This window comes from Rissa tridactyla, chromosome 1, assembly GCF_028500815.1.
Source record: "Rissa tridactyla isolate bRisTri1 chromosome 1, bRisTri1.patW.cur.20221130, whole genome shotgun sequence".
In the NCBI taxonomy this organism is placed as follows: Eukaryota; Metazoa; Chordata; class Aves; order Charadriiformes; family Laridae; genus Rissa; species Rissa tridactyla.
In genome coordinates, this window is record NC_071466.1 from 138,735,632 (window position 1) to 138,762,210 (window position 26,579).

At 42.4% G+C, this 26,579-nt stretch overlaps 1 protein-coding gene across 5 annotated transcripts in view; it reads right to left on the minus strand.

The window, feature by feature from the left end:
- LOC128908446 (potassium voltage-gated channel subfamily KQT member 1-like) overlaps positions 1 to 26,579 on the minus strand; it is a 516,130-nt gene that overhangs the window by 161,269 nt on the left and 328,282 nt on the right. For 2 of the 5 annotated variants that reach the window (XM_054198688.1, XM_054198669.1), the window contains exon 17: positions 1,184 to 17,046. The exons of 2 other annotated variants lie outside the window; for them this stretch is intronic. In XM_054198688.1, the coding sequence (XP_054054663.1) occupies positions 16,867 to 17,046 (180 nt within the window). In that variant the 3' untranslated portion in view covers positions 1,184 to 16,866. Of the gene's footprint in view, positions 1 to 1,183; positions 17,047 to 26,579 lie in introns of those variants that run through there. One more of the 5 variants, XM_054198695.1, reaches the window with a different exon arrangement.

Below are 26,579 nucleotides of genomic sequence, written 5' to 3' on the forward strand. Positions count from 1 at the left end.
CTAACAGCTGTGAGAACTGACTAAACTGAAATTGCATATGAATGTATTTTGGGAATGGATGGCAGGTATTTATGCTCTGTTGTAGAGCTTTGTGACTACCAGACCATATATTTCTAACAGAATATTATTTGTTTCACAGTAAGAATGAGCCTTTCCTGAACTTGCTTTTAAATCATTGTAATTACCACCGCACTAAGTTAAACAATGCCTTTTGCAAGCTAGAGATGAGGAATGACTCGGTCTGTGTATTAGGGAGATACCTGACCTATCATTTTGCAGCCTTTCTGGGCTGGAACAGACCAGCTATTAAAGTAGCACCACATAAATACAGGATACTTTGAGGGCAGAATCTCAGGACTCCCCTCTCAAATAAACCCAACCTACCGAGCGAAAACACCTCATCCATTTAAAGAGAGAGGGAAGGTAGGCTGTGTTTTTGTCTTCTGATCAGACTATAAAAAACAACAGCTACCACTGCTGGGAGGGGTAACGAGTGGTCTTCAATAATCCCAACAGACAGGGTTCTTCTTTACATCTCTTTAGCCCCAGAGCACCATGTAAGGGTATTGACTCAGGAGTGACACAGAGGGAATAGTGCCACCTACTGAAGTAATTATTTTTAGCACTCTAATTTCTGGACCTGGGCTCTTTTCAGCTCTCTAAAGATACTGCAGCATCAATATGGTATTCATCATACTAAACAGCTCCCCTTCCTCCCTAATTTTTTCAGGCACCGAAAATAGCGTTGCAAAAAACCCGCAAACCCAACCCCCAGAACCCCCCAAAACAAACAACAGACTACCATCAAACAATACTGGTATACAGCTATTAATTTGAGATATGAAACCTTGGCATGAGGGTGTCTTTAAGCCCAGGAAGACTTTGAAGCTAGACCCGAATTTTAGATCTGTTCTGATTCTATTTACACGAATGAAGAAATGCAAAATGATTTTAGTGGGAGCAAGTTCATGCCGTGATTTTCTTCCAGACTAACTTATATAGTGTTGGACCAATAGCCTTGAACTACAAATTTGAAACTGGTTGCTATAGGAACTGGAGACAGCTTTAAAAATCCCCACTTAAAAAGCTGAGGTTAACTGTTAATCTTTTTCTTTTCTTCTTTTTTTTTTTTTTGTGTAGGATAAAGACAACTCTTTCTAAAGCATGATGATAAAAAGAAATAATCCCCTTTCCCCTATATCAATGAATGTGTATAGTAACACCAGGCTAAAGAACAGCACTTTCTCTTTTCAGCAGGTGGGAGAAAGAAGAAATACAGCAATGTCCTGTCTTCAGATATTGATTAGTGCTGCTATGCACTGCCAAACATCTATGTAGAGTCACTTCACTGGCAGCTACTTATCAGCATTGAGTGAAGTGGTCCCTGCAGTTTCCCTTAACTACTGCATAGACTTAAATAGTTAATGCCTGCAAAACGCAGTGAGAGGCTTGTTAAGAATGTTCTAGGAACACAGTGACACAACAGTCACGCCATGTGCTGTAAACGGAATTTACCAGTAGAATTATTAATTAACAACCAAAGTCATAAATAACAACAATAAAATGTTGCAATTCAAAAGTCATCTCAAGTGTCTTTCACAGAACATCTGACCAGCTCTGGATGCTGTTTCTGCTGACCCACCAGTAATTTTATTGCTGCAAAGGCAATGCAGTGTGTCAAAGCATGATAGATTTGGGCTTTTCTGACATCCAGCTGCTTACTGTTATTGTTGGCTGCTGCTGAAGTACTGGAGATAATACAGGTGTTCTGTGCTGTTAGAGCTGACTGTGCTAGAGAGAAATCTGGGATAACCACAGGGTGAGGATCTGTCTGCTTTGGTGAGCGAGAGCAAGCAGTCAGATGGTATGGAGAAAAATGTTATAATAGGCTTCTTTTTGGTCCACTTGAAAATTAATCGAGGACTACTTTATCAGGCTCCTCCTACTTAAACAGAAAGGATGACCTATAACTAGAGAGCTCTGTTAGGTGGTTGGTTGTTTTTCATCTTATTTTTGCTGATTAGTTGAATGACTCCAACCTACTCGGTCTGATCACACACACCAAAACTATTAGTATGCATGTAGTCATGTGTTTCGCAAGTTTAAAGCTAGTACCTATGTCTGGCTCCTAAGAAAGAGTCATCCTCGATCCACAGATGGGCAAACTGAGGTGTTGACCAACCGACCATTGCTTCATCTTTAGATGAAGCAATTTGTCCAAGGCTACATGTTAAGTCTGGGAAAGAGCCTTAGTCAGGACACAGGTGCTTCTCAATCTGAGAAGAATGTTTGAATAACCAGGTAGAGCAGACAGGATAGTTCCTGCTAAACACAAACTCAGGTGAGTGGTATCTCTTTCCAGTATCAAGGAAGCAATACAAAGTTAATCCTATGCCTCTGTTTTTATAAAAATACTTGACAAATATAATGAGTAAATAAACAGCTGCCTCTGAGTTATTTACAGTGCTGTTAAGCAGTATTTAGGCTTCAAAATTGATCACCAGAGTCAACAAAGGGTTGAACAAACATATCCGTGGTTGAGTATTTGTATTTGAGATTAAGTACACATATATGACTGTGAACACATGTGTTCAGCCAAACTATTGAGGTTAATTATGAAGAGACCTCAGGTTGTGCATTAAAATGCATTTTGGTCAAAAAGCAAACAAACTATTAATGTAACTAACTCATACTTGTTCTCATCTCCTTGAATCTAATCTAAACACTTATTTGGGACTCTTGTCAATACTTTATATTGAGCTTTGACCTGATCATTTTTTAATGAGTTGCTTTTGGTTTCTCCATTTTAAATTCTTTTCCCTCTACCAATGCTATCTTGTCTAAAGCCCTAGTATTCTCTGAAAGGAGTTGTCCAATAACAAAGGTTCCCTCCCCGCACCCCCATTCCCCTGGGAAAACAAGGAAACAGACAGCGTACATCCTTGCTGGAGCTCCACTTGACCTCAGGAGAGTAGCATCAGGAAAAAAATTCAGTGAGGCCCTTTTCTATTTCAGGCTTAATTTTTCATACTACAAATAAACACCACAAGTGCTTCAGGGTCTGAATTTGCTCCTCTGCAGCAGCGCAAGAGTGCAAGCGAGCCCGTATTCAGATGGGCGGATACTACAGCTTTTCAGTAGGGACTTCAATAAACAACAGAGCCAGAAATAACCCAGCGGTAAACCCAAATAAAGGCAAACGGTTTGGCTTTTGCATTTGTGTTTACCTTTTTTAACCATCTTTTTCAAAACCTTCAGGGTGCCATAACAACCTGAGATCTGGTCTTTTTGCTGTACATCCACCATCCAGAAAATGAAATACTACAAGAAGATCAATTCTTGCAGTACTTGGGCTTTAAAAATCACTCCCCTTAGACATTTAAAAAAGGCTCTGAAAATAAATCAGTCCAAATGTGAGAGAATTTGTACAGCTCTTGGCATGTGAAGCTTTTACACATAAACCAGTATCTTGTTTGGAAAAAAAGAAAAAAAGTGTATTACACAGTTAGAGAATTTGGAGCAACATTGCATTAGAAAATATTTTTATTCCTTTCCATCTGCCCTCAGAGAGATAGATGACTCGGCTTAACTGGGGGTTACCGGTGCAGATGCTCCGCTGGGCTAATCCAGGTTTCCAAATTGCAATGACTTTGTGGTAAAGGCAGAGGTAGCGTGAAAAGGAAATGCCCACCTGCCTTCTCCCTGCCTCTGCCAGGCGGGGAGCAAACAGCCCTTGCAGAATTCTGTGCCCGCACCTCCTTCGTATTCTCCTGACGCCAGCTGGGGTCCAGTCTAGGCTGTTAGCAACCAACATTTATTTCCTGCTGGTGGATTTTTATGTAGTCTACTTGAAAATTTTTTGCCTTCCTGGTTTGGCTCATGTGACTCTGGAGTCAGCACCAAAACATACCTCCTACTGCTTACTATGGCTTTGGACTACGGCAGGAGCTGGTCGGGGCAGAGACTGGGCACGCTGTGCTGCTGCGCTGCAAGACAGCAGCCTGCGCAGCAGGCAGCACGTCCGTCCTCTCAACATTTCCTACCCTGTGGGTATCACCAACACTGGTAGCACCACTGGGACTAACACAGAACACTTGCTGGCTGTCTCACCACCGAGGCCAGGCGCTGGACTCTTCCCATGCAGCCTGCCCAGGGAGGAGAGCAGGTGGGGAAGCAAGCTCACGGTGCCCGGAGCCAGTCCTATTTCAAAAACAAAACAAAACAAAACAAAAAGCAACCAAAAGCACCTCATTTTCTGCGTCTGCTAGTTTAGCACCTTTTTTTTTGTCAGCACTAAACTTTCGTGGGATGAAAAAAGAGATTAAAACCAAAATCATTCTTCTGCCCTGGGTAAGAGATTTCAGGTGCAGGGGTTTGTGTCCCGAATAACAAGCTACTTGACTGGAGGCTGATTTTTAACAATGCCACGTTCTTACATTCAAAAAACCCCAAGCTGCATGCACTGTAGCTACACACTCTGTTTCACTCTGGGTCTATTTTAACAGGGTTTTAAAGCTATTTCACCTGAGTGCCTGCTGATTAGCATGCTGAGTTTTTTAAGCCAATCCATTGAATTCACTTCCTTTCTGCGTCCCCTGTGCCCATTCACCTATAGAAATATATAGACAAACAAGGCCACAGGTGCAGAAAATTGGGCCTTTCCTGCTGTTTATTACAATGTTGACCTCAGGGATTTGTTGGCGGGGGGCAGGGGGTGGCAGAGAGCAGGAAAGAAAAAAGAAGAAATACATGCTTTGCAATAGGATTCTATTAAAATCCTACCTTCCTTTTCTTGCAAAGTTAAAAAAAAAAAGTCTCCTAGCTGCCAACAAACACAGACATCGAATTATTAGGAGGTGGAGAAGGCGCGGGACTGTTTCGCATCTATGAAGGGGTTCTGGATGAATTGCTGCTGCCCAGAAAGCCTGCTCTTCCCGCAGCTCCCCCCCACCCCTGCTCTGCAGTTTGCCTTCTGGTTATTCTCAGGCACGAGAATTTGCTCTGCCCTGTGGTCACCCAGCCTGCCGCCTGCCTGGTTTCAGTCACACCAGCACAGGAAGAAACAGCCACCTGCTTGCCATGTCAGCGAGGTGCCTTGTGCTGAAAAGGCAAGCCTGGAGAGGTCTCCGCTCAAAAAGGCATGGCTCCCACCCAAAAGCAGACTACCCTACACCAGAAACTGCACTGCCTGAGGGCAGCCCTGGTTCCCCTCCAGGACCAGAGCTGAGATCCCCCAATGAAGTGGGCTTTGCCCACAGGAAGAGTTCAAACCTTCCCAGACCTTCTGTCAACCAGAACAACTACCGAGCGGGTCAGATTTTAAGAATCACTTTGCTGACTGGACAGGGATGGTGAAAGTGTTAATGCCACCCAGTGCTTACCTGGGTGACCCTTTACTGTGCGGAGAGCTAAGGCAAAGCAGCACACAGAGTGCTGCGGCAGGAGACGGATGTGCCCAGGGTGTGACAGTGTGTAAGGGTTCAGTTTCCTTCTCTGTCCTATGAAGGTGTTTTGGAGCGATTTCTACAGCCTAGAAATTGTGCTCGATCTCAGTGGATTACATCAACGTAAGCCCTAGTAAGGGCTAGACCATGACTCAAAGAGCTTACAGTCGATTTAAAACTCAGAGACCAAGGATGTCTCTGATTTATTCCCAAAATTAATAATGTAGACTTTACGTGCAGAGAGAATAAACAACTTGTTAGGAGTGCTCTTTCTCATCTGAAAACTGAACTCATTTCTACTCAGCATCAGTTCAGTGCCTTAATCGGATGACTGCTTTTCCTTAAAGCAAAGTGCTTCTTCTTGGGCTCACACAGATTGAGTCTGAGATTGTCAACGTTGTTTAGGTGCTTAGGCCCTTTGGAAACTAATGTGCACCTGGTCCACCTGGTCAGACTGACCTGGAGGTAAAGGTGACTGCTTGGGTTAGTGAAGACAGGCGCTCTGCATTTTGCTGTACATCTAGGGTCCAAAGCTGACCTGCAGTAAATGACCTACTGCCCCAGGGTCTGGTCTGAATTTCATCCATTCTGTTTTCATAGGCACTTCAGAACAGGCATGAAGGTTTACAACAGGGGGACACTTTTTATGTGCCTATTTAGAAATATCAATGGGGGCTCATTTATTTTGTCGGAAAGTTGGTGCCAAAAAAACCCTTTGAGAAACCTGGTCTGTAAATCCTAACCCAAAGCACTTTGAAGCATGTTGCAAAGTCTGATCAAAAAGGTCCAGGTAGCAGCTTGTGTAAGCCTTGCATAAGGCTGGTCTTTGGTGGGCAGTGATGACTATGTGATGACTATGATGATCTCAACTCCTGAGTCACAAATAGAGCATTCTCATTGGTTGCTACTTGATATTACACTTTATTGGTAATAACTGGGAAAGGCTCAGAGCATGACCTTGCATTTTTATGACTTCTTTCCTCTCTCAGCAACATATTTCTGGGGCATGACTAGTCACAGGGCCTTCGGCCTTTACTATCCTGCCCACGGCCTGCAGTACAGCCATTCCACAGAATCGCTTACCTAGGCCTTTGCCTCTAATAACTGCAACCAAAAACTCCAGACAGCAAACTTGGTTAACACAACCAAGGACAGCTGGCACAACAGAGGATGGGTTTTAAGCGGTTTGGGATCCCTTGGGATAATGCAGAGGCACCTGTCTTAAACTATACTCATAACGGGCAGACCAAAAAACTAATCTACTCCCAGTCAAGGTGCAGAGCCTCCCATTACACTGCCTGTGGAGACTGATGTCCACATTCTTTTTCAAGGGCAGACCACATCCATGTTTGAGTCCAATTTCACTTGAGGAGGTGAGCCATGGGATGGGTTTGATGGCATTCTGAAGACAGGAAGGGAATGAGCTACTGGGGCCACCAAAGGGCCATAGCACTGGGTGACCACAGAGGCCCTTCTGGGACTTGTCACAAGGATGGATAAGGTGTGGGGGCATACTGAATTCAGGTTATCCTTATTTGGTGGAAAATGGTTGCCACCACATCATGGGCATCCCACTGGAGATGGTTAGGGCTGGGCTAGGACGTTTGGGGCCCCTGGAGACAGTGCAGGTTTTATCTAGAAGGCCATTTCTAAGGTACTGTGCAGACACAGATAAATACCTGCAAGATATTTTCATTTTCATTTGTTTCCTTTTTTCTGACGTATGTCTTAGAATACAGGTCCCGAAATTTTAAGATTAATGATGTCAATATGCCATAGGTGGTGTCAATTACTACTTTATGCCTTCCTTGGCTTGGACACACTCACATATCAAGAGATGTGTTTAAAAACCAATAAAATACATATAAGTTGTCCATCCCCTCATGTTCACTTTGATGAGCTAACCAAAACCCACAGTTTGCTTTGTCTGAGTTAAGAATTCAGCTCATATTAGTTAACAAATCTCTGGTTGTCAACAATTAAGTCTGGAATACAGGCAGGACTTAATGTTAACTCACAATATGAAATTCAGCTTAGCCCTCTTTCATGTAAAATCAACTTTCTGCATTTTTCGTTTTCATTTGTTCAATTTTCTGAATTGGATAATTACTGTAACTGAAAAAGCATGTTAAAATAAAACCAGTTATTACAAATAAACACTCTGGAACTTTCATTCTAGAATTCATCACTTCATAAAACCATATGTCACAAAACCGGCCATTCTGGGCCAAACACGTGCTCCAGGTAACCCAGTATCCTGTTTGTTACCATGATTAATAGGGGAAAGTGCAGAAGAAGATAAAAATGGTCTTTTCCCCTGCTGTACCCTCCCACCTTCAGTGGTTTAAAGACCCAAAATATTGTGCTGTAATAACAGAAATGTAATGCTTCCAATGAATCAAAATTAAATTGCTGTTCACTTGCATTAAGTCACTCAATCTGATTTTATCACAGTATCTACTTTTTTAAATTTTGTTTAATTTTTAGAAGCAAATGTATATCCTTATGCCAGCTCCAGAGAATTAAGCTGGAAATATTACATTCAAATTACAGTACCCAGGAAGAAGTAAGAGGGTTCAGCTGGAAAAGAAACTTTAACTAAAGACATGACCAAGTCTGGCAAGGTGAAGGAAGCTGTGAATTTGCTCCCATCCTATCCTGCAGAAAATCCTACCCTGGACATTATAATTTTTCTCTCTTTTTTTTTTTTTCCTTTCTTTTCTTTTTTCCCCAGAGGTTCTCGCTGGGTTGTTTCCTGTTCTTTCCTTATTCTCCTTCCTTCTTGCTCCTTATCATTAATTGTACTTTTTAGTCTCACTGCCTCTTTTCTCAGCTACTTCTTATGAGAATGGAAATACAAACTCAAATTAAAACTTCAAAACTATAGATACATATTTGATTAGAAAACATGCAAGGATTTGCTCCACCCCAAGTCATTTTTAAACCCTTCTGTAAACAAACATGTCTGTTCAGATAGTTTGTTTCTCTATCAATCCGTGAAAAGTTAATACAGTTTTGTGCCATTTTTGTTATGGAAACAGCCCTGTAAAAATACCATATGGTCCACTGAGGCCTGCCCTTCTAACCCCAATAAATACAAATCACCCTAGAACTTATCATTGTAACTCCAAATATGTAGCTAATGTTGTAATCTCAAAAATCCTTCACAAAAAGAAAACAAACCAGCTTCTTTTAAACCCCTGACTTGTTGGTCTTGACTTCGGCTATTTGTTCAATATTTCAACAACACTAAATAAATGTGCCGGAAATACTTAGCATTTCTGAGTCACCCCCTTGTATCCTAGATCCCAGACTCTTCAAATTAGTGACTATCTTAAAAAGATTAATGTGATTCATTCTCTTTGTTTCAGTATTGTCTTCAGCATATCTCTTGAGACTCTCCTATTATCAGTGCTGCCTAATTCGAGCTAATCTTTCTTGATAATTCATTTCCCACCTCCCTATCACAGGCTGCTTTGGTAATTTTGTTTTGTACCTTTTCTAACTTGAAACGTTAGTATTATTAATGGCACGCAACACCGTATGTTATATCCAGCTTATGCCTGATGTCAGGGTAGATTTTTTTGTTATTTATATTCTGTGTATATACACCTCTCAGCAAAGTTTAAATGATGCGTGGTGCAGCAGAGCATTACCTTCCCTCACTTCCTCTGTAATATATAGCAATTAATTTCCCCTTCATCGCTTATTTACACATATGTATTTCAGATAACCAGACTCTTCCCTGATTCCTTGTGATTTATAATAAAACAGAATAATAAGCTTCAAGTAAAAAACCTGTTCTCTAAATGCAAAAGAAGAAGTACTCTGGATATTATGGATATAGTGGGAAATGTGATCAGACAAACTGAATTGTTTTATTATTTAACAACAGTATTTCACTAGCGAGTAGTCAGGATATCAGGATACATAGTAGGAAGAAGACTGATTTCCAATATCATGTTAAACTCTGTTTCTGAAGTAACTGCTCTTTCAGAGATGCTCAAGAGTTTAATTTTAAAAATGAATGGCAGTTCTGGTGCCTTCTCTTTCTGAGATATCTACACGATGTCTGATTTTTAGAACATGTTTTTTCCTGTCAAGGAGTTCCAACATAAAAAGGTCAAAATAAAAAGTAGAAGAATCAAATAGTTGCTTTTGAATAATTTCAGTCTTTATCATTCCTCTGTCTTCTTAAAGTGTGGGTGAATGGGAAAGAAACCCCATACTGTACATGGTATTTTCAAGGACATGAGCTTGGGCACTGACATATCCTTTTTCTGGTTTTAATTTTGCTCTTGGAGTGGATTAATAACAGTGGAAGTCAAACAACAGCAACATAACAACAAGCTATGCCTTGCTCTTCCCAAGGACCAACTGACTCCTGCTTCTCTTTTAGGCTTGTCTTTTCCCTTGCGCCTTTCAACTGCTGGATTTGTGTCAGCGAGACAAAATAACGTAAACGTAACAATATTGGTACAAAAAATACTTGTGCTTCTTCTTCCTTCATTTCCGGGCAGTGTTGCACTAGCACCATGAATGACAGAAAACCAACTTTGAACTGCATTTGAGAATCTGTTCTGTGAGTGCTTTTACTCTCATCCAACTGAAAAATGGAAACCGTGCCAGATGATTCAGCTAATAAATGCCAATTTAAAAAAGGGCTATTTGAGATCAAGCCACACAGTGAACAGGTATAAAAGCTAACTGTAGGATAAATCAGAAGACTGGAGGTATATATAAAGAAATCACTGTTTACTCAGATAAACTACCTGAGCGGGAAAAGATCAGAGAAGTTCATTGCAATGCTACAGGCTGCAAGATTCAGTTTCTGGAAGCTTTGGGGAGAATTCCCAGGTAGCCTGAATGCTACATGCCTGTCTCTGTGTACCTCCATCAGGTTACTTGTGCAAAAAGCACACCCACACCGATGTTCGGTGAGGAAAAGGGCTGTGCCAAGGATTGCGGAAAGCGCTGAGGGAAAGACTGGTGAGGGTTGCTTAATCCCGCTTTTGTCTCTGTTCTTGGAGCTGTCCTGAGTAGAACTCTTGAGGCATAGATGCAGCCCAGACCCCTAACCTTAATGTGTTAAATATATTGTCCACTTTGGATTGTTCACTCAGCTCCAGCAAAAATGCCTTGTATTTTTTCCTGTCTGAGTACAATTAAAATTGCAGGATATTTGCCAGACAGGCTGAGACTCTTTCACCGCTCTAAGCATCCCTTTACAGTATTGTGAAGAAAGATCAATCAAATTTGCTCTTAGGTTCACCTGTAAACAAAGCATTTTAACTGACTTTACAGGTCTGTTTGGAGGCAGTTTAATACACAGGGTCAGTATAGCGAGCTATACTGATATCTGTGTCAGACCGCCCTTTCATTCTCAAAGAAATCATAAAGGAAAACTGGGATAGAGTGAACGAATTTAGCAGTGAGCTAAATATGGTATATGCTAAGAAATAAAACCGACTGATAAAAACAAGAAATGACTACTCAAGAACAGGAGAAAACCACGTTCCTCATACACTTTAGTATGCCTTCACATGCAAGTCTTCACGTTTTGTCCAGGTGGCATACCACCAGGTATGCACAGGAATACATGAGAACAACAAACGCGCAGCCTTCTTGCAAAATAACTGCACGGGTCTCTAGTTACCAAGATCTGATACGCAGCTGATTATATTCCAGGGAATTTCTGGAGTAGCGATTTTAGAAAAAGCCTCACTCATTTCGTTTATGGATCCAAGAATAGCTGCCGAGTGTAAGGGTGTCCCAGGCAAAGAAAATAAATAGATAGATAAATAAATAGAGAAAGAAGGAAAGAAAGATGAATTTGCACAGAGGCCAGAACAACAATATGCTTCGTAAGGATATCAGGTCTGAAATCATTTAAGAAGTTATTTCCCCAGTAAGTTCATACTGAAATTTCTGTACACTTGTATTTGCGACCTTGTGCAAAAGAAAAAGACCTAAACTATACTATATACATCTATTGAACTATAGTCCATTGTAAGAAACAGAAGAAAACAAGCAAAACGTAAACAATTTGTATATCACTAGTAGCACCTCTGAGATAAAGTGGACAATACTTTTAAAAATACATTACAGGCTGTAACTTGCATTATTTTTTCCTCATATGTATCTCCTGGTTTTCAGGACAAAAATTTGAAAGATCCCTTTTGCCCTACCAGGCTATGACCAAGTGCACTCCTTAGTCAAAAAATACTGCTAAACCTTTTCTGTTGGTACTGAAGTGTAACTGTGTTATTTTGTATAGTTCCTGTCCCGTGCTTTTCTCAATATAAATTTCTTTGCTCACAACTTAGCCTGTACCGTTTCTATTAAATTAGAAGCACTTTTTGGTTTCTTTGAAACTAAATCCTAAAGCAATGTGCCTATATATGACAACAAATATAGTATGGGCCCTACTATTTGAAAGGTTTTTTTTAACATAACAACCTCTAAAGTTACTGTTACGCATTTTATGTAAAGTGCATCTAGAAAACAGATTAAATTGGCAATTCAGGAAAAAAACCCTGTCTGGACAATTTAGTTGCATCAAATTCCACTCTTAACATTAACTCAGTATCTTTTTATAGATTCCCATATGGGTGAGCAAGTCCCAGAATATTTTTGTATCATCTGGGTGCATTTGCACATTCAACACATTCTTTTTAGTTCTCTGCATACTCCTCTCTGGGTTTGTTTTCTGAAAACAACCTCAGCAAAACAGTCAAGAATTTAAGAGCAGGGGGGGTTTCCCCTCACATTTTTTGGACACTGAAATTTTAGCACTTGTATATATGAATTTATGTGAGCCAGAACTGCACCTGTACACAAGCAAGAAACTAAATTGTATAATTTAGTCTGCCCAAGAAAGCAGCATTCACGGGCACAGCTCAGACAGAAAATCCTTCAGAGCGAATGCACAGATTTCAAGCTATCTGCCAAATAACACATCTTAGGAAACCACAATTTTGTGTTCTGGAAACCCGAGGAGTTTCTTCTGTTTTTTAAAAAACTTATCTTCGTGTCTATCACTTATTTGTTAAAAGAAAATCCCCCACTACATGGCTGCAAGGCACGTCTACAAAGGGAAGTTTAGTGCCCCTTCCCCAGCTTCCTCTTCCTCTATACACTCCTGGTCCCTGATTTCCTATAAGCTGCTCTCTCCTCTCTCGAAGGCTCCTCTGCCTCTGCCTCTGATATCACACAGGCTTATTTATTACAGAAGGGTAGCTTTGATGACTTTCCCAGCAGATTTTTTGTGCGAGTTACTGATCCGCCGGCCACAACTGAGAGTACTGTGATGGCAGAGAGTACTTATCTATGGCTAAAAGAAGAATTCGTCTCTGTGGAAGTTATGCCAATACACACTTTTGGTGGGAATGAAAAAATCAGGCCCTGCAAAGCCTTCGTGTGACAAGTGTCCCCCAAAGCCTGTGAGAACCAGGCGTGCCAACAGCTCGCAGGGCCGGGTGTGCACGTGGCCGCTGCCAGTTGCTCCAAGTCAAAGTCCATCCTGAAGTACTTAGCAGGGATGGTGTTAAGTAGCTCTATTTCGAGGTCCTGTCGTGAAAGCATCTCAGACATTCATATGTTTGTGACCGTGTTTACAGGCTGGTGGAAATCTATCTGCCGGACATATCAGTGTGCTGCTGAAGAAAACAGCTTCCCGTGCACTTCTCGCATCTCTCGCCGCTCCTGCGGGCACCTGGGGATCACCTGGTTATTACTCACGTGCGTGGCAGTGGCTGGGGGGGCAGCAGTCCTGCACCCCTTGGGATGGGTGCTGTACAGATAAAGAACAAAAAGGCGATTCCTGCATCTCAAGAGTTAATTGTCTAGTATTTTTATCCGCCTGGCCGGTCTCCTCTGGAGTCTTTATACTGTAATGCCACAGTAAAGTCAATGCTAAATTTATGACGTTTCAATTGGCAGTAGAGGAGCAGACAGCAAAACCGTCCGATGGGAGTAAGGAGAAGGTGAATATGGAGAGAGGGGAGAGGAGCTCTAAAGTATTGCCCTCATTCCCTAACCTGAACCTTATAAGCAACACTGTATTTCTTGGCTTGCCCAAAGACAAAAAAAAAAAAAAAAAAAAAAAGAAGAAGAAAAAAAGAAAAAATAAAGTTTTGCAAACCAGGACTGAGCTTCAGGTAAAATGTCATCATTCCCTGCCAGCTGGAAGGAGAATGTTATTTGGAAGGAAGATAAGGAAGTGATAATCTGCTGCTTGTATACAATGCATACTACTATACTACTTTCTTTAACAAAGACAAACCTCGCATGTGAGTAACATTCCCTCTGCCTAAAGGATTCCATATACTGTAACTATTTGTTTGCTTTTTTCTTTTTTTTTTTTTTTTAACAACTCCCTTTTCTGCTCCTTGTGCTGTGCAGTAAATGCCACCACTAATGAGATAATATCAGTGTGTTTGAGAGCAGACTGACCCTGCTGTTTTCAAGCAGTTTCAACTTCTCGACAGTCAGGAGCCTGCCTAATGTTTTGTGGCTGCCTCTGGTCATTGACATGGTACAAACTGCCTTATCTCCCTGTGGGAGGGAGGTCATTGCCAAACCCACGGCTACTTGACTGGGGAAGAAGGCAGTCTACAGCGACTCAGACACAGGGCCTGAGCCAAGCAGAGGGCTTATAACAAATAGCCTAAAATAGCTCCGTCTGAATGTGTTTCAATTTTTCTCTGTATGTCAACAGATGACATGCATTGTCACGGCGCTATGTATGATTCGAGAGGCTCGCTTAAGTATTTTACAGTAAAACCCCCATTGTTTAGGATTTCTGCAACTTGGGCACTTTCTCAAATATCCTCCTTTGCTTTTTATAAAGCCCTTTCAATGACCCTTTTTGTGTCAATGTAGAGCTCAGCTCACAAATCAATTGTTCTATTTTTATTTCCAATATTACACTTCCTTCCAGAGTGCTCATAGGACGATGCCGTGCACTTTGCCACCAACTCTTGCCGAGTTCCATGAGAACTCCCTCACTGTGCCCAGGATTAGCAGGAAAGTGGAGACAGCAGCAGGAGTTCAAGCAGTGTTAGCCCTCTCCTCTCTCGCCGTTAGCACTGCTGGTGTAGAGCATTTATTTGTGAGACTGGATACGCATCAAACTGGAGTCACGTCTGTGCCGCTGACCATTTGGGATGTCACACAAATGAGCCCAGGAGAATCTGTGGTTTATGGATGCAGGGAGCACTGGTCCTACCCCACATGTAAACCGGAGCCGGCCTGTGTTTCCCAGGGAGCCCAAGCTCATCCAGAGCTCCCCCCATCTCCACCCACACTTGGCAAGGTTCATCTGTCTGTGACTTCCCAGACCCATGACTCACCATGCATGAGCAGCATGACGCAAAACACCAGATTTCTTTCCAGGATCTCCCATTAACATGACTTTCTAGAGCACCAGACAAAGTCTCAGATACTCATTGCCCACCCCCTCATCCGGCTGCTTCTGGTGCTGCTCAGCTCCTCAGCTCTTTGTGGGAACAGAGGGTCCCCCTGTGGGACTCCTCATAGAGCACGGGGACCTTCAGCAAGAGTAAGGACGGCACAACAAGAACCTACTTCTTTTTGCATTTTGCCATATGTTAGTAGGGTGCTTCGCTGCATAACCGGGGCTCTGACCTACTACCGCTATACAATGAAGCAATATGCTAGAGTAAATACTAAGTTGGTTCTGACCTCTGTATAAGGGAGATATTGACGTTATGGACAGTAAAAGCAGATCAAAACTTGCTGCAAGAGTCAACTTTCATATATTGTGCCTGTCAACCACGGACACTGCTATATTATTTAAGGCTGAAGTCTGCTCCTGAAAGAACATCTTGATTCCATTTAACTCACCTGGAGGTATACATTATTAGCTAGGGATATACACTGATCATATATACAAGAATTTTTAATCTCTTAGTCTGTCTGGAAATCTTGAACCGCAAAATTGTATCCCAACTGATTTTATTCCTCCCTCGTTACATTTCAATTTGCTTTCCCAGGAGCTGAATATCAGTGACGGTCACTGCTTCAGGAACTGAAAACCAGTTTGAATGGAAACATTTATTATGAAAATAACAAAACCAAAAAAAAAAAAGAGCAAAAGCAACTGTCACACCAAATTACATCGAATTTGTGCTATAGGGTTATCATCACTGCAAAGCACACGTGCTTCGCCAGCACTAAGAATTTCACCAGTGCCATGCCTGCAGCAGTTAAAGGAAGGGACCCTCACTTTATAGATATGGCACTGGTGTATGGAGATATTATCAGAGCTGCTCATGGTATCCTTCTCTCTTTCTAGACCTCTCCCCAGTCATAATCCACCTGCTTTTACCACAAGACATTAATTTTCCCTTATGATACTAATTCAAAGGAATTATTATGCATCGTTCAAAGGAAGAGAAATAAGCCAGTGCAAGGCCACGGGATGGGGTGCGGATCGGGGCACCGGTGTCAAAGAGAGTGCAGGTCCAAATCACTGCTCCAGTGCTGACCCCTGTTTGCCTGTGAGACGGTTGCTAGAAAACACGGATCATAGTAATCCCGTACCTCACCATCTCTCGGGAGGGTGCTTAGAGCTAAAATAAAGGGTGTGGGTACGTGTTCACACCACAGCCCTGGCTATCTCTTGATGGTGTTTCCTGGCACACCCATCCCTGGGACTGAGGCTCCTTGTGGTGGGGCAGGACACCTGCGAGGTGGGACTCGGAGAGGAAGCCCAAGGCTGTGTGTTTGCTGCTGGGGAGGAACAGCAAAAGCGTTTTGAGTCAGCTGCAGGCAGGGAGTTGCCTTTCTTCCCTCTTCGAGGCACCAGCAGCTGCTGCTCTGCTGCTCACGGTGCTGACGGCCTCGCTGGGGAAACCCTACCGGCAGCTCCAGCCCACCATGGCAGGGAGGCACTTGCTGCTTTCCGGGGAGGAAGAACTCCATCTTCTTTGCAATATTTTTACCTTGCTCTTTGCCAAGCACAACTTGTTGCTTTGGTGAGTGGTGCTTTGGGTCCCCCCTTTCCCACCAGCATTGCTCTTCTTTAATCTCATAATTTGGGCCGATTTAATAAAATCTCTGCCTACCTGTAACAGTGGAGAAACTCAAGCCCTGAAAAAAAGACTAAATATTGGTCCAGGAGTCCTTTGTGCTGAAATTTACTGAATCACCCTGATTCTACAGCACAAAACCAGTCATTAAACTGTAATAAGCAAAAAAGCAGTATTGTTAATTCACGTTTCTCGGGGACTCAGCTGCTGAAACCCATATCTCAGTGCAGACAGAAGATGTAAGTGAGGCACAGTATCCCCAAATGACTGTATTCTTCCTTTGGGTAATGTTGAACTGTTTTCAGCAGTGCGTCCTGTGTAGAAACATTGCTGAAGGCACACGGATTTTTAAAATCCAACAATATCTTTTAAAGGTTTTCGTTCTTCCTCCGTCTTTGTACCAAAAAATAGATTGTTTCCCTACATGAAAGTAAGTAGAAAATACCACAAAGAGTGATAAGGTACAACCTTTTCAGTATGACTGGCAAGGAGCAGTCTTTACTGCTTTTCAAAGGCACAGTAGTACCAGCTGATGAGATGATTGTAACCTACAAGAAAATAACAGCCTGGTCAGAAATTTATCCTCCTGTTTAAATAACTCAACTAAACCACTCTCCTAAATAGCTTTTAAATCACATTTATGTTAATAAAATGGCAACTTTACATCAAATTTCAAGTCAGAGCTCATCACAAATAAACAGGAGGAATTAAAAAAAAAATCCGTCAGTAGAATCAAAGCTGAATTAACATAATCGCACAGTCCTAAATACATGTACTTCACAATGCATTCTTCTTTGAAAGACAGAGAAAGAGAGCAAGAGAGAGTGCAAACTACGCATTTAATGTGTTCTCAAGCAACTGTAACAGCATAGTAAGAGCTTGTATTTTTTCTGGCACAGCCCCCTGTCATAATCCCATTGCATACTTTCAAATGTATTTTTAAATTGCTCGGCTTCTGTCAACAGATTCATTCAGGGCCGAGTTATTTAAAAGGTGAAGGCAAAACTCACAGAGCTTGCAACGTCCACTCTGACACATCTATAACGAAGGATCACTAAATCACCCCTTTCCAAGTGAAAATAAAATTAGAAATAACTGATACCAAAAAAGGAAGACAGACCGTGTATTTAGCTCCAGCATGCCAAGATGATGCCAAATATACTTCAAGGCTCATTTCCATTAAAAAGATACTGACACCCCCCCCCCCAAAAAAAAGTGTTTACCTTGCCTGACTTTGCATGGGTAAACATTCCTGCATCTAATGTAAGGAGCTATATTTAGAAATGTATCCTTACCAGGAAACTAAGTAAGCTTCAGTGAAATCAAAACAGTCCTAACTCTGTCACCAGCGCGACGGATGAAGTCAACAGGAGCTCCACCAGCCTCGCTGAGCTCAAAGCCAGACCCAGAAACTGCGCCCCCTCTCATCCCCACCGTGGGGTAAACCCTCCCTTCCAGGCTGCACAGACAGAGGAGGGCTTCTAAAGCCATATGAAGCCATACCAATTATTTAAAAAGGAACAGCGTTATTGAAAAAATGTTATACAAGCAGTGGTAAACCTCAGTGGTCTGGGTTTCAGACAACAGAAAATCCCTTTGACAAGTAGTAAACACACTAAAAATAGTACTTGGTTCTTTTTAAAGTCAGCTTAAAATAATTCTCTTTGCTTTTTGTATCCTGTTTTGCAGTTTCATATGAAGGTGCCCAGCAATCTTTTACCAGCAATAAAAATAACTAAGTTATTATTGCGCAGCTTGGTGTGGAGCCTAAAGCAAACCGAGAAGATCATTGGACTATCAAGTGAGGACCACATCTCAAGAGCAAAATTCTAGCCTGTGAGGACTGCCTACAGCTCACAGTGAGATTTGCATGCATCAAATGTATCTAGGAACAGAAAAATACTAAATTTAATGTCCTGAGCAACCAAGGCAGAAAGATTAGTTAGACTGCAAAGTTCTTTAATTCATCTCAGCAATAACTTGCCCAGGACAGGCTGTGACCGTATTCTGAATCATTTCCATCTGGCTAAAGACTGCCATCTCCCAGGCACCCTTCCCCTCCCGGTCTCAGCTGTCACTGGGAAGACATCACCTTCTGCTAATAAGAAATAGAAAGTGTATCTCTTTCAACACTAGGCATGAGGAATGGGACTGATGTCATCTCCTTTACACTTAAGCTAGACATCTAGGCTCCCTTACCAGTCAATGGAGAGAAACATTCTCTTCCAGAGAAAGCGGATAACAAAAAATGTTTCTATAAATTCATGCACAACAAAAGGAGGATTAGGGAAAATCTCCCTCCCTTCCCTTATTGGATGCAGAGGGAAACATAGTCACAAAGGATGAGGAAAAGGCTGAGGTGCTCAATGCCTACTTTGCCTCAGTCTTTAGCAGTGGAACTAGCTGTTCCCTGGGCACCCAGCCTCATGAGCTAGGAGACAGGGAGGGGAAGCTGAACGAGGTCATCACAATTAAGGAGGAAGTGATCGGTGACCTGCTACGTCGCTTGGATGCGCACAAGTCTATGGGACCGGATGGGTTACATCCAAGAGTGCTGAAAGAGTTGGCAGATGTGCTCCCCAAGCCACTTTCCATTATCTACCTGAAGTCATAGCTAACTGGGGAGGTCCCAGTGGACTGGAGGGTAGCAAATGTAGTGCCCATCTACAAAAAAGGCAGAAAGGAGGATCCAGGAAACTATAGGCCTGTCAGTCTGACCTTGGTAGCAGGGAAGGTCATGGAGCAGATCATCTTGAGTGCCATTACAACTCATATAATGGACAAGCAGGGGATCAGGCCTAGTCAGCATGGGTTTAGGAAAGGCAGGTCCTGCCTGACGAACCTGATCTCCTTCTATGACAAGATGACCCGATTATTGGACGAGGGAAAGGCTGTGGACATTGTCTACCTAGACTTTCAAGAAGCATTTGACACTGTCCCCCATAGAATTCTCATGGAAAAACTGGCGGCTCATGGCCTGGATGAGCACACGATCTGCTGGATCAAGCACTGGATGGATGGACGGTCACAAAGAGTGGTGGTCAATGGAGTTAAATCCAGCTGGCAGCTGGTCACAAGTGGTGTTCCTCAGGGCTCAGTGTTGGGACCATTTCTGTTTAACATCTTTATCGATGACCTTGATAAGGACACACAGTGTATCATCAGCAAGTTTGCAGATGACACAAAGCTAAGCTGGAGTGTTGATCTACATGAGGATAGGGAGGCTCTACAGAGAGACTTGGATGGCTTGGACTGATGGGCCAATTCTAACAGTATGAGTTTCAACAAGGCCAAGTGCCGGGTCCTGCACTTGGGCCACAACAACCCCATGCATCGCTACAGGCTTGGGGAAGTGTGGCTGGAGAGCTGCCTGGCAGAAAAGCACCTGGGGGTTCTAATTGACAAGCGGCTGAACATGAGCCAGCAGCGTGCCCAGGTGGCCAAGAAAGCCCATGGCATCCTGGCTTGTATTAGAAATAGTGTGACCAACAGAAGAAGGGAGGTGATTGTCCCCCTGTACTCAGCACTGGTGAAGCCACACCTTGGGTATTGTGTCCAGTTCTGGGCACCTCAATGGAAGAGAGATATCGAGGTGCTGGAGCGAGTGCAGAGGAGGGCAACGAAGCTGGTGAAGGGCCTGCAGAATAAATCTTACGAGGAGCGATTGAAGGAGCTGGGACTGTTTAGTTTGAGGAAGAGGAGGCTGAGGGGAGACCTCATCACTCTCTACAACTACTTGAAAGGACACTGTAGAGAGGTTGGCGCTGGTCTCTTCTCACAGGTAATTAGCGATAGAACAAGAGGGAACAGGTTCAAGCTGCAGCAGGGTAGGTTTAGACTGGACGTTAGGAAAAAATTCTTCACAGAAAGAGTGGTCAGACACTGGAATAGGCTGCCCAGGGAGGTGGCGGAGTCACCATCCCTGAATGTGTTTAAGAATCATTTAGATGTGGTGTTAGGGGATATGGTGTAAAGGAGAACTTTGTAGAGTGGAGCTGGTGGTTGGACTCGATGATCCCAAGGGTCTTTTCCAACCTAAATGATTCTATGGTTCTAAGACTCATCTGACCTGTGTCAGATGTGTTTTAGGATGAGTTATACCTCAAAAATGGATTTTTTTTCTACACTGACAATACAGGGAGCTAGCTCAGACTTTAATTTACATTTGATAAATTCTATCTTAGGTTGGCTAATTCCCTGCCTGGCTCCAATAGAGCGTACCATCTGCAAAATCACTATAATCTGTACTTATTAGGTGCTTAGAGCATGTATGAAATCAACACCTGTTCTGTATTAATTGTGGAAGCCTAGCCCAGTCACTGCACTGGCTCTTCTGGGTGTGGACCTGAAATGCACCTCACCTTGCTCCTTCAGTTTTGTTGGTGAGGGAAAAACTGTTCCTCTCTTGAGGCAACTGATCACACGCCTGCAATACCCTCTGAAATCTAGCTTCTAGTTATTTACAAGCGGTGCAGAGAACCCAGGTTCCACACCTCCCTTCTGGTGTCAGTGGTTTAAAGGAACATTACTTGTGCACTCTTTAAAGTACACCTTTCTTTGCATCCTACTACCCTCTGCTTTCAGTCCCAGACGGTGATTCCCAGGAGAATGAGTGGCCTTTTTTCCTCACCAGACTGGCAATCCCCAACCATCTGCGAGACTAGGAAAATTACTATAAAGTGCAGGTTAATGTATGCTTTTGAAAAATTTTGCTACTTTGGAACATATATTAGTAAGTACATTTAATAAAACATCCTATATGTTTCAAAGCTTTGGCATAAGTTGTTCTCATTTTCCTTTCACTTTGAAGTTGTTGGTTTTTTCTTTTTTTTTTTTTTTTTTTTAGATAAATTCTGTAATTTTGACAAGAGTTTCCTTTTCATTTTGACTTAGTGGGCATTCCACCACAACAAGGGATTCTGTGATCCTAATCTTCTAATTTAGTTACTGAGTATCTCCAAAGTATACTTGTATTTCGTTGCTGTATCTCCAGGACAGCTATAGCTACACTTAGTTACCCCATATCTAAAATCTGATGTGTTCTTTAGTTTTCAGTTCATTAAGGCTCACTTTAGCTTTTCTACTGAAACAAAAGCAATGTTTCCACGGTCATAAAAGTAGTAAGCAGGGGGGAGAAAAGGCCTTTGAACATTTGGCACAGTAGTTTGCTTTTTAATATTCTCCTTGTGCGTAAATTTAAAAGAAAAATATACTGTTTATAGGAGGCTTCAGCTAAGAAAGTAAACAAAGCTTATTTTAAATATAGCTCCTCAGGCAACTACAATGCAGATTATGAAACAAGGATGGGAACATAATAACATTATACTTACTGTGCAATGGGCAATCATACATTTTGAATAAACAGCAGAATTACTGTAAAAGCCAAGATCAGCGCCTTTATGGGATGCCTGGTGTCATGGTCTGTCACTCAGATTTTCCCTGAATGCTGAAAATACTTTGGAAATAACACTGGTTTCAACTACTGCATGCTGTGGCTGTAAACTACAAAACCTCAAGCAGTCATTTTATATGAATTTTCACCCCAAACCAGAAAATCTGAAGAAACCTGTTTAGAAACAAACCATTACCCTTTTTAGCCAAGACTGATCAGCTCTATGTGACGTGTTTGTCTGCCTGAACTTCATTCAAATTTCCTTTGCATTTTGTATGAACAGACACAGACTTTTGTGACCCAAGATGATACTAAATGTAGCATGGAAAGACAAGAACTGAAGGGGACTAAAACATGAAAATAATTGCAATGGATTTTAGATTTCTGAAAGAAAACCTTAGAATGAATACTAGATAATGCTCAGTTGGAGACTCTCCAGTATTTTACTAGTTAGTACTTTATTGATACAAAATCTCACAATATATCTGTTGGAAATATGCTTTTTAAATGCACTTTCATTAGCTTGAAAAGAAGAAATGACACATAGAGCTGGGCCTATGGGTCAGGCCTTCCATCTTTCTGTCCGGGTGTGATGATCAGTGAGCCAGAGAGTCAGAGTCCTGCTCATCTTGCCACTCTTTGGAGTCCATCAGTCCTGCGTCCCTCCACACTGGCTCAATTATTAGGGTATCAATCAGGTTCAGGTTTCCTCTCCCTAGATCAGAGCTCAGGGGTCTCGCACCTTCTCCCTGAGAGCTCTAAGCCCTGAAGTTATCTGCAAAACGTGAGTGTTGCCTCCCCCAGTCATGCCTTGAAAGAAAATGGCCCTGGTTGTTGGTTCATATTGAGATCAGAGTTGTTGCTGTGTGGGAGGTATTCTCCAAGGACTCTGCTGGCACAGACCACAGGGGCTTGAGGGATGGGGAAGCCTCTTCCTCCATGAATCCCAAGTGATTTTAGTCACTTGAGGGACACATTCAGCCTGGCCAAGGCAGCACTGTTGTCAACCACATACAGTAGTAAAATTTTGGGAATCTGAGTACATTTTCACAATCAAATCTAAGTGCTCTTGATGGAAAAATATTTTGTCTGCCCTATTGGATTGTCTGCTCACCTCTGCAGAACTCATGCTCTGAATGAGTTGAGCTCCCTGTTAACCCTAGACCATTGTTGTCATTTTTCAGATGGGGATGTTGAATGACTTGCCTATAGAAGAAAAGGCGAGGGACAGAAGCAGTGGAGGAATTCATCATCTCCTGCTGCCAGCTTCCTGAACGACTAGTGGTGTGTAGCTTTTGTCACATATTCTCCTTCATAAGGAAATAAGGAAAGGCCCATGCTGAGATATCTGAATGTATATCTTCTGGTACAGCAACATACTACCCCTAAAATTATTTCATCCTTCCTCCTCATCTAGCAGTTACTGAAGCACAAACACATAAGCATGGGAAATACTATCATCAACCATAAATCTCTGCTTCAAACCAAAAGAGCACAGAGCTTTCACTTCTGTGTGACTGAAAGGCTGGAACAAGAGCACAACTATTAGAGAACCTACCTTTGAATCAATTTCTGTCAGTGTGTTGTGCTTGCTTTTTTTGGTCTAACCCACAAATTTGTACCTGTACGGTTAGCCAAAAACTGTACATTATTTACCAACATCAGCATTAAAACTCAAGGATCTGGCAATGCTCCATCTTGGAACTAAAGAGCTGATGCTGTATGCTTACTTTAAGAAACATCACAACTATGCCCGAGAATACTGCTCCTTGTATAACTCCACATGTAAGAAGTTGAGATCAAATGGAGATTTCTTAAAGTTTTTACTTTTTCATTCATGAAATTGCTTTGGTCTTCTGAGAAATTGAGTATTCTCAAACACAAGGCCTGATTTTGCAAAGCATTTTGCACCTCTGTTCCCACTGAGATATCTACTGAGGTTATTTAAAGCCCTCCTTCACCACAGTATATAACAATTGAAAATTTTTGCAGAAAAGATAACAATAACAGTATCACTTTCTTGCTTCATGTTTTAACACAGGCAGACTGCAGAAGAAATGATGATTGTAGTAGAACTCTGGTTTTGCTACAATTAAAGTGGGAAAGCCCTAAAATTTAGGCTGAAATTGGGATGATTTTTAAGTGCCTAAAAAACCTCGAGGCTTATTTAGCTTACACTGTGATTTGCTGGTATCATGGACAAGGTCAAAATAATCTGAGCAGGGCACTCCCAAAATCCAGTCTCCTCTCCAAACCAGTTTCTCTTTTGTCCTGTCTTCAAAGTGGAGGGTTTGATTCATGTTGCGATTATTCTGAATGTTCCTGGGGTTCAAATCATGGCTTGACTGTTCCTTACCTGACCTCATCGATTCCAGCTGTTGGAAAAGTAATGATACAGCTGTTATGGGAGACACTTAGTGTGTGAACACTCTCGGTCTAAATCAGATTGCAACTTCTTTACAGTGAGGGTGACAGAGCACTGGAACAGGCTGCCCAGGGAGATGGTGGAGTCCCCTTCTCTGGAGATTTTCAAGACCCGCCTGGATGCAGCCCTGAGGGATGTGCTTTAGGCAATCCTGCTCTAGCAGGGGAGTTGGACTAGATGATCTCTAGAGGTCCCTTCCAACTCTGAAGATTCCGTGATTCCGTGATTCCGTGATTCCGTGTATAAACACAACATTGGGGTAAGATTTCCAGCCAGCCTTTTGTGACAGATCCCGCATGGTTCAAGTGTAGATACCCTGTCCATGGAAGGTGAGCTGTATCCAGCCCCAGAAAGCTCAATAAAAGACATAAGTGATGAACCTCACGCACATAGCTACGACCAACTCCTGCTCGGGAAGCTGGGGTTTTGCTGAGGAGACGTAATACATTTGGAAGAAGTAAAGTACATATGTGAATGCTCACTGGAAGACTGTTGGGGTGGAGGAATTGAGAGGAGGCAGGGTACGGAGTGGTGTAAAAGTACAGAGGAAAGTAGCCCTACAGAGGGATTGTTGGGGTTGGAAAGATGGAGTGCAAACAGAGGTGGCGGGAGAGAAACTGGAGGAAGACCAAGTGGTTGGCAAAGTCAGCAGTGCAAGAAGCCTGCCAGTGGTGTATTCTTCCCTTTTAAGTGTGCTAAGATCTAAGAGAGATGACAGGGAAAAGAAGAACCGTCTGAAAGCCCAGAAACGCCGAGATAAGAGATACAATGCTCCTGCCTCAGGCAGAGAGCTGACTGCAATGAAAGGCGAGGGATGACTAAAACATCTTTTTCTAGACTCTATCAAAATACTCCTCTGACCTCGTTTAAAATACAGGAAATTTACTGTCAAAAACCCGAAGCAAAACAAAAACAAATGCAGATTGAAGCTCGCCTGCTGATAGCACATGCAGTTCTGGAGCGTCAGGCTCAGCAAAATCTACTGCAGCAAACTCATCTGGTGAGCATGCCAGTAATTCCCAGGGACTGTGACTTTCCAGGGGGTCACAGTTAAGGTTCTGTTGGTATATGCCAGGACTCCTCGTTTTCTGTTTTTTCAGAGGTTTGAGTTTTGCTGAGCAAGGCACTTTGGAAAGGCATGAGAAACCACTGGGCAATTTTAACTCTGTGTTAACAAAACTTTTTTTTGGTCATTGAATTAGCTTACAGAGGATTTGCCTTAACTGTGTCAGAGTGTGCGTCGGAGAGGAGTTGCAGAGGGGAAGCTGCATTTCTGTGGGAAACTCTCTCGGGCTGAAGCACTCTGCAGAGTACTAGAGATTGAACTGTGTGATAAAGATAATATACAGAAGAGTTCAGGGTGGGTGAGTGCAACTGCAGGTTTCTGTACCTGTTCATCCATCCTTCCATTCCTTTTTCTGGAGGAGGAGAAATCCATGAGCAGAGAGGATCTCAGCAATGTCTGGAGTGCAGTTTTATACATAAAAATCTTTGATATTCACTATGAACTCTGGATAGCTACAGATTTTCTGAACAGGATATTTACAGACATTATATCCCCCAGATCCCCATAAGCCGCACGTGAATATGTCATCTGATTCTTTAGAGAAGCATGAGGAATCATTGACTAAACATATCTGCAACCTGGTTAACGATTACGTTAAAATGGCTTAAAGTTAGTTGCCTTTTTGATTCGGGCATTGTCCTCTAATGTACAAAAAGTCTAGGCCAACAATACCTTTTTAAACCGAATCTTCTTTTTTTTTTTTTTTCCCCAGTTTCAGACAGTTTTCTGGATTACAAAAAACACAAAGGGCTGTTTTGATTATGCTGGTCTGGTTCTACTTTAGGGAGTTCCTTTAGCTGCTGAGCTCCATACTAACTCAACTGGAGCTCCTTCACCCTTTGCCATGTGTTTACATTCATTGTTCTGTTGTTCAGAGGCAGCTTTCAGTTACAGAGTGTAAAGCTGGGGTACCTTGCGTTTGACAGGCTTATCGCGAACTTAAGGGAAATTTTAGTCTCATGGCATTTAAAGGGTTGCTGTTTGTCTTGTGGGGCATTTTTTCCAAAGGAAAACAGGGTCTAGCATCTGGGTCAGATAAAAAGATGTCTCACAGAGAGGCGATGTCATTGTTAGTGGACAGTTATAAGGGATGACCTAGCTATACCAGAAATTTCTTTCTAAATCCCTCATGTAGTGGTTAGGCTGATGCTCTCAGGCATGGAGAGGCATGAGGCATTGTTTCTGATTTTGAGAAAAT